The sequence below is a fragment of the Helianthus annuus genome, chromosome 1, assembly GCF_002127325.2.
Source record: "Helianthus annuus cultivar XRQ/B chromosome 1, HanXRQr2.0-SUNRISE, whole genome shotgun sequence".
Taxonomy (NCBI): Eukaryota; Viridiplantae; Streptophyta; class Magnoliopsida; order Asterales; family Asteraceae; genus Helianthus; species Helianthus annuus.
In genome coordinates this window covers 83,214,292-83,222,887 of record NC_035433.2, presented here as the reverse complement: position 1 = coordinate 83,222,887, position 8,596 = coordinate 83,214,292, and the positions used below count along the sequence as shown (strand labels likewise).

General features: G+C 31.2%; 1 protein-coding gene and 1 long non-coding RNA gene across 3 annotated transcripts; one reads left to right on the top strand and one right to left on the bottom strand.

Annotated features, from left to right (window-relative positions):
* Positions 1-265: 265 nt before the first annotated feature.
* LOC110926755 lies at positions 266-3,437 on the bottom strand. Its single transcript, XM_022170454.1, has 3 exons — positions 3,426-3,437; positions 542-2,996; positions 266-453 (listed from the first exon to the last, which is right to left on the bottom strand). Exons 1-3 carry the CDS (start codon positions 3,435-3,437, stop codon positions 266-268), a joined length of 2,655 nt encoding a protein of 884 aa, XP_022026146.1.
* A 2,469-nt stretch (positions 3,438-5,906) lies between these two features.
* LOC110926757 lies at positions 5,907-7,522 on the top strand. Of its 2 annotated transcripts, XR_002585390.2 has the most exons (5): positions 6,033-6,092; positions 6,194-6,263; positions 6,365-6,433; positions 6,533-7,179; positions 7,284-7,522. It is a non-coding gene; the product is annotated as an uncharacterized LOC110926757 (long non-coding RNA). The 2 variants fall into 2 exon arrangements; XR_004888381.1 differs by lacking the exons at positions 6,033-6,092; positions 6,194-6,263 and adding an exon at positions 5,907-5,921.
* The last annotated feature ends 1,074 nt before the right edge of the window (positions 7,523-8,596 follow it).

Sequence of the window (8,596 nt, the reverse complement as noted above, 5' to 3'; positions counted from 1 at the left end):
CTGTAGCTGAGGCTATTAACGTGACTCCGCTATTTTGCGTTGCACTTTTTTTATCTTGATTTTTAGTGTAAAATGTATAACCGTTAATATCATACCCTTGGTATGATTTTACTCTAAAATCTGGCCCCTGCCCCAACTTTTGCACAGTTTTATCAACATTTGGTTGATCGTAAGTTTTCGCCACCTTGTTCTTCATCCATTCAGAAAACTGTTCGTTATGTTTAGTTTTGTACCATTTTTCTGTCTTTTGCAAATGCGTCGATCGTCATATTTCCATGTGTTCTTCAATATATGAAGCAATGCATGTCATATGTTGTAGAACAACAAAATGTGCAAGTTGTAGATCCTCATAGCCTGGATCTATTATTTTCATACCAACTACTCCCAAACCTGCAAGTCGACCTGAATGACGACTTTTAGGAACACCAATACTTTCGACACCTTCCAAATAACCTGTGAATATATCAGTTAGTATATTGTAAATTGTATCTATCAAAACTAATATCAATTAATAATATTATAGTTCTTATGATACCATTACCTGTGCAGAACTCGGTCGGCTCTTCGCAAATATATCCTTCAACAATACTGCCCTCGGGATGGTTACGGTTTCTTACATAACCTTTTAAGAAACCCATGTATCTTTCAAAAGGGTACATGTAACGTAGGAATACAGGACCACAAGCCTTAATCTCTTGTACGATATGAGATATCAGGTGTACCATTATATCAAAAAAGGACGGTGGAAAATGCATCTCTAGTTCACAAAGGGTAATGATAATTTCCTTTTGCCATTCGTCCAAGACTTCGGGATCAATAACCTTTGTGTGAATCATGTTAAAAAACAAACAAAGTTTTGTGATTGTATGTCGAATGTTCTCCGGTAATAATCCACGAATTGCAATAGGAATCATATGTGTCATTAAAACATGACAATCATGAGACTTCATACCAAGCAATTTACACTCTTTCATCGACACCAAACTTTTAATATTTGCAGAATAGCTAGATGGGACTTTAATATCATGTAAACATTTACAAAACTTTGTTTTTTCTGCCTTTGACATAGTATAAAATGCAGGTGGGAGATAAGTACCATTCACACTCTCAACAGGGGCAAGCTCTTTACGTATTCCCATCTCTTCCATGTCTTTACGAGCATTAACACCATCTTTAGTTTTTCCGGAAATATTTAGCAATAAGCCCAACAAACTATCACACACATTCTTTTCAATATGCATAACATCTAGGCAATGTCGAACTTCCAAACATTTCCAGTAAGGTAAATCCCAAAAAATTGACCTTTTTTTCCAATTATCTCTATTTTCGATATGAGTTCCTTTCTCAGTACGAGTTCCTTTCTTGGTACGAGTTCCTTTCTTGGTACGAGTTCCTTTCTTGGTACGAGTTCCTTTCTCAGTACGAGTTCTTTTTCCCAACACGGTGTTTATACCTTCAACTCGCGAATATGCATCAAAACCCCCTTTCCGAACCGTTCGGAGCTCAGTATTTCCATCAAACTCTTTGGTTTTTCTTCGATAACGGTGGTTAGTGGGAAGAAATCGTCGATGTCCCATATACACGGTTTTTCTGCAATTATTTAACCATATCGAACTTGTTTCGTCTTCACATACTGGACAAGCTTTTTTACCTTTCGTACTATATCCTGACAAATTTCCATATGCTGGAAAATCACTTATGGTGCAAAAAATCATGGCTCTCAAAGTAAAGTTCTCTTTTTTATAAGCATCATACATGTTTACGCCTGTACTCCATAGTGTTTTCATGTCATCAATCAAAGGAGATAAATAAACATCAATGTCATTACCGGGTTGGTATGGACCTTGAATTAACAACGACATTATTATGTATTTTCGTTTCATACATAACCATGGTGGAAGATTGTAGATGCACATAAGAACCGGCCAAGTACTATGACGACTACTCATATTTGCAAAAGGATTGATACCGTCCGAACTAAGACTAAACCGTATATTTCTAATCTCGGTACCAAAATCTGGAAATTTATAATCAATATTTCTCCACTGAGGTGAATCCGCCACATGTCTTAACTTTCCATCTTTTTTACGATCTTCAAAATGCCAACGCAATAATTTTGATTCTTTAGCATTAGCAAATAAACGTTTAAGTCTCGGTATAATGGGAAAATACCACAACAATTTAGCGGGTGGTCCATTTTTCGTCACATCGTCATCATATTCAGCAACTTCTTTTTTTCGCTTGTACCTCGATGCACCACATGTAGGACATTCATGACTGTTTTCGAACTCATTTCTATATAGGATACAGTCATTCGGACATGCATGTATTCTTTTAACTTTTAATCCCATTGGACACATCATTTTTTTAGCTTGGTATAAGGATATGGGTAACTCGTTGTCTTTGGGAAGCATGTCATTCAAAACCACTAATAGACTTGTAAAACTCTTATCGCTCCATCCGTACTTCGACTTTAAGTTGAACAATTTCAACACTGCACTGAGTTTAGAATAGTTTTCACAACCTGTATATAATGGTTTTTCCGAATCGGCAAATATCTGTTGTAGTTTTTCTTGATCATTGTCACCAATATTAGTTTCCAAATCATCGAATATGTCTTTTAAATTATCATTGTTATCGTTTAAATTGTCATCACTGTCATTTAAATTGTCATTATCATCACTAATGTATGAATCATTGTTCTCATCATTATAACCAACAGAACTAGTCGATGTTGTGCTACGATTGGCAAGTGATTCCCCATGTTTTGACCAACAAGTATAATTATACATAAAACCATTTGTAATCAAATGATGTCTGATGTCCTTTATTTCTTTAAATTCGGTAAAATTTTTGCATTCCATACAAGGACACGGAATTGATTCATTTCCTTTTAGTACACGATCATCTTCAGCAATCTTAATAAAACTTTGCACGCCTCTCAAATATGCAGGGTTAAATCTCCCAGTTTTGTACATCCAATGATTACGATTCATCTGAAATTTTTAAACAAACAAATAAAAGATATAAATGCACATATATGATGTGAATAAATAAGTAATCCTAAAGCAATTTAAGGCGGTGAATCCTAACCCACTTTTTGATTATTCTATCTCATATATATATATACACACACACACATTATAACGAGTTGATTATGTAAAAAAATCGACAGCATTTCTCTTTAACTCCTCAGGTATGCATGCAAAAAGAACATACCCGATGGAGTATAAAGAGAAATGTTGCCAATTTTTTTACATAATCAACTCGTTAAAATGCGCGCGTGTGTATATATATATCCTAAATGAGATAGAATAATCAAAAAGCAGTCCCGAAAAAGGGGACAATCCAAAATTAATCTCTAATAGATTAATTTTAGACGGGTATAATCTACAAGGTTTATAAATACGGGCCGCTAAACGTACCATTTTTTTCATCTTTTTACTAGCTATAACCCCTCCCCCCCCCCCTCCCCTAAAACTTTTAAATCTTTTATTTAATTACTTTAGCCTTCTTTATTTAACATATCACCACCTTCAATGTTTTTCCACTTAAAATTTTTCTTATTATGTCAAATAAAATAAATATGAGTTTTTTAAATTTATTATTATTAGTAGTAGTAAAATTATCATGGTTATTATACTAATAATATTAACATAAATAATAATATTAATATCATTTCTTTATTACTAACAAATTTTAAAAACATTTGTAAAACCATATTTCAAGAAATATATATCGAACTTTGTTTATATTCATCAACAATGGTTAATCAAATTAACCAAATCCTTTATATCCAAACTATTAGTTTATGAAAGAAAAGACCCAACTAATAACTTCCTCATTTATCACCACTTTAGTGGGGTGGTAGAGGCTTTGTATCTCTTGGGGAGAGACCAGGGTTCAAATCCTGGCATGGGGTAGAATTAATGTAATTTAAGAGTGTTTATGTAATATTTGCTGTTCAAAAAAAAAAAAAAAAATAACTTCCTCATTTTTTTATCAAAACAGATCATAATATTAAAACCTATCAAACAAAAATTCAATGTTACTTTAAAAATTGTTACTTAGATTCCAACTTATAAATTTTAATTGATTGCGGTCAAGACGAAAAAATAAAATTTCTTTCATCTACAATTAATCTAGAAAATCACAAAATTTTAGAGGAAAAAATCATGGATGGAATGATAGATTAGGGGAGGGGTATGACAAGTAACAATGACGTTACGTTTAGCCTAACCCTTATGCTCTATATAATTATTTTTAATTTAAAGATGCAAGTTTGTATAAGTCAATGATTATATAAGCTAAAAATATAATAATGTTACCTTAATAAACAATTCTTGAAAATGGTTTGGTAGATATGGTCTGATGATTATGATTATTGCTCTTCTGAACCAAATTGATTATGATTATTGCTCTTCCAAACCAAATTTTGTGCTCTGATCATGAAAAAATAAATATAAGTGTTATAACTAACATTCAAGAATCGATAACCAAACTAACCTTACCTGAAGAATTTGTTTTAGATCACTTGACGGCAACCACACAAAGCAAACTAAACCCTAATCAAATCAATGTTACTGTAAACACGTATATATGGATTTTAGAATTATATATTTAAAATATAAAATGCATATAACAAATAAATCGGTGAAATTGTTGAAACTGTTTTAAATAATAAGGATTACAAGGAAAATATATAGATATATATAAATTTTAAAACAAACTAAACAAAACTCAATTAACATACTCAAATGAAACGATTGAAAATAAAAAATAAATCAAATAAAACGGTATATAGGATTTTGAAACCGTTTTAATTGAAACAAAACAAACCTCAAATAACATACTCAAATAAAACGGTTGAAATGATAAATCAAATAAAACGGTTTATAAGATGTTTTTTATCACGATGGTTTTGGTTTTTTATATTGTTTTTAAAACCGTTTTAATTGAATATCTTATACCGTTTTATTTGAGAATAATTTAGCAAAAATAGCGGTTCAATTTTGTTTTTTTTAACCGTTTTATTTGGTCATAAGAAAACAACGGTTTCAAATAAATGAACCGTTTTAAATAAATATATGGCACTTTAATGTATATCAAATAAAACGGGTTTGTATAACCGATTTAAAAGGATTATTTTTATAAAACGGTGATTTGGCTTTTAAAACGGGTTTCTTAAAACCGTTTTAATTGGCTACAATTCACCGTTTTTAATGATGTTTTTTGTAGTAGTGATCACTCGTTTAAGGCGCTTATCTTGGATTTTTAGATCAACATTGTGCCATGAAATCTAAGATTAATATTCATTAGATATTTAGGATGCTAATATTACCATACATTGTTATCCATATGACATGAAGAAGTTATCAACTTATGATGAGAACGTGTAAATACTAACATGTTCAACGTAATGTTGAGGAGCTACAAATCGTTAGAAGGGGATCCTGGTTGGCTTTAATCTCTAACTATAATAAAAGAAACAAGGTTCTGCCACTTGGCACCCCCACATTCCCCCTATACACATGTCAACCTCTCAATCAATATACTACCGTGTTCAAAAGATAGGGTGTCCACGTCTACACGATTGTGAACCGGGTTCTTTCTTTCATTCCACACAAACCCTAATCCTTTACAGCGCCGCTCCATTTCCTTCTTCTCTCCTCAACAATCCCTCATCCAATTTTTCTCTTCAGTTCTCATCTATGGTTGAAGTTCTTATCCACGTGCTTAACAGGTATGTGATTAATACTTTTTTTTTTCATTGTTCTTCAATCCTGCAATTTGTTTACTTGATTTCCTTTCTTTTTTTTTATAGATCTGCTGCAACCGTTGATGATATTAGGGTTTCATCATCCATTCTTGAGTTAACGGCAGTGAATCAGGCTTGAAGCTCTTAACCACGCGTTTCACAGGTATGGGTTTCTTCAATTTTTGATCATTGTTCTTGATTCTTGCACTTTAGTTGATTTTGTTATTTTTTTTTCTAGATCTGAACCACCGTTTATGATATTAGGGTTTCATCTTCCATTCTTGAGTTAACGGCAGTGAATCAGGCTTGAAGCTCTTAACCACGCGTTTCACAGGTATGGGTTTCTTCAATTTTTTATCATTGTTCTTGATTCTTGCACTTTAGTTGATTTTGTTATTTTTTTTTCTAGATCTGAACCACCGTTTATGATATTAGGGTTTCATCATCCATTCTTGAGTTAACGGCAGTGAATCAGGCTTGAAGCTGTTAACCACGCGTTTCACAGGTATGGGTTTCTTCAATTTTTGATCATTGTTCTTGATTCTTGCACTTTAGTTGATTTTGTTATTTTTTTTTCTAGATCTGAACCACCGTTTATGATATTAGGGTTTCTTCATCCATTGATATTTTTCATCAGTCAATCATGTCTGAAGGTCTTAACCACTCGATAAACAGGTAAATATATTTTTCTTCATGTCTTTGTTGATTTTGTGTTAGTTTTTATGATTTGTGATTCATTTTTGTTATTCTAACATTTGATTTTGCTTTGAACAGATTAGGGTTTATTCAAGTATTGGCAGTCAATCAACTTGGTGGGCTTCATTTGATTAGCACTTCAGTTCATTCTTCTTTGGAATTGCTCTAATCAGATAAGTCTATTTAATATTGATAATTTTCCCTAAACCAACTCAAGCTGTTAATAAACATTTTAAAATGTAATTGAGGAATTGTAACTTGGTACTTGAATATTCATACTAATTTTTTGTATTGATAATTCAAATTCAATTGTTGACTTAATATGACTAATATTTTGGTTTTTAATTTTTAGTTATATTAACATTATGGATTATGGATTTGAAAAAGTAATTATTTATAACATATCTGAATCTTAATATCTGAAATCTGAATATGATTTGATTTGATAATCCAATATTTTGTTGAATGTTCCTTTTTGTTTGTGGATGTTTGCCGTGAATAATTTCACCTTTGATATCTAGCCTTAGATGATATTTTGTAGTTTAGCACTGGAGTACATGTTTTTTTAAGTTCAGTTTTGGTTGATCATAGACTTTTGATTTTCAACAACTGTTTTTTGTTGTAGGGCATACAACTTACTTTCCTTCCAGTCATCAGTTTGATCATTTGATTGATGCATACCTGATTCCGAATTGTGATTCAGTGGAATTTGAAATTGTCGAAAGGTACATAAAATTTTAAGTTTCATTTTCCTTTTTGTTGTTAATTTACTCACAATTAGATCAATGCGTTTATACTTTTGATTTTCAACAACTGTTTTTTGTTGTAGGGCATACAACCTACTTTCCTTCGAGTCATCAGTTTGATCATTTGATTGATGCATACCTGAATCCCAATTGTTATTTAGTGGACTTTTAAATTGACGAAAGGTACATACAATTTTAAGTTTCATTTTCCTTTTTGTTGTTAATTTACTCACAAATAGAACAATGCGTTTATTACTAATGATTGTACAATTTAAACCAAAAGTTTGTTGCTATGATTTCATCTTGGTTAACCCTTATGTCACCAATTTGACCTATTAGGTATTTTTTTTTTATGAATATTTTGTAACCATTATGTATTTCTGAATAAAAACTATAGAAAATATCTGAATAATGTTGGTATTTCTTTTAACAGTTTTTTTAACTTTTTAGACTGTAAACTTCTTAAATTTCCTAAAGTATAGAAGTTAGTCTTTTGATCAAGTAGGTATTCAAACCGTTTCCTAAAAACACTGTTCCGCTTTTTAACTTTTTCGCTTTCCTAAGTTATAGACAGCAGTAAAAGCAGATAAAAACAAACTCTTTGTTTCCTCTTTTCCATAATTTTAAATTTTGACCTTATGAAAGACCTTTTTGTTGTAGTTGACCTTACCAACAATTTTTTCCCTCACTTTTTATCCATCTGTTTTTAAACGCACAAGTCCTTTTTTGGTGATTCCACTTCATTTATTAGTATTTGAACATTTAAACTGTTAAGTAGATATTTCTCGGTGTTTGAATAATTCACTAACAATATTTGCTATCTTGAAACTAAAACAAATTATGTTAATCAGTTTCAGTAAAATACTTTTATTTAACAACCCACCCGAATTTTGTTTTTAACTGTTTTTCTCGCAAACATTAGTTTGTTTCTTTTTAAACACTATAGTCGTTGTTGTTCTTTATAAAACTTCCTTAATTTGATCTTGAACAAACTTTTTCGTTAACTATACAAATAGATATCTCACATCCATCTCTAATATCAGAACAAGTATTAACATTACAAAAGCTAACAAAACAGAAGTAACTTATATTACAGGCTATAAATGTCCTGAAAAAGACAGCAGGAAAAAAACATAATAATACAAACAAAATTGAAAGCCTAATATGGGACTGAATGTTTTGTTTGTTTCACAAAATTCAGCAGTTGACCTTCAAATGGTTAACACTTGAAATTGACTGTTCATTTTAAGTAGATAAGATAAAAATTTAAAAATGAAGTTTGACCACACTTTTTGTGTACAGGTCTGTTTTTAAACGGTCCACTATAAGGACAAACAACACATTTCAAATTGTTTCATGTTTTAGTTATTCAACTACAGTCAACCAAGAAAGATAA

Excerpts from the sequence above, each read along its gene's own strand:
- LOC110926755 (XM_022170454.1), bottom strand. Across the intron at positions 454-541 it reads GCCGACCGAGTTCTGCACAG|GTTATTTGGAAGGTGTCGAA; the intron begins GTAATGGTATCA and ends ATATATTCACAG.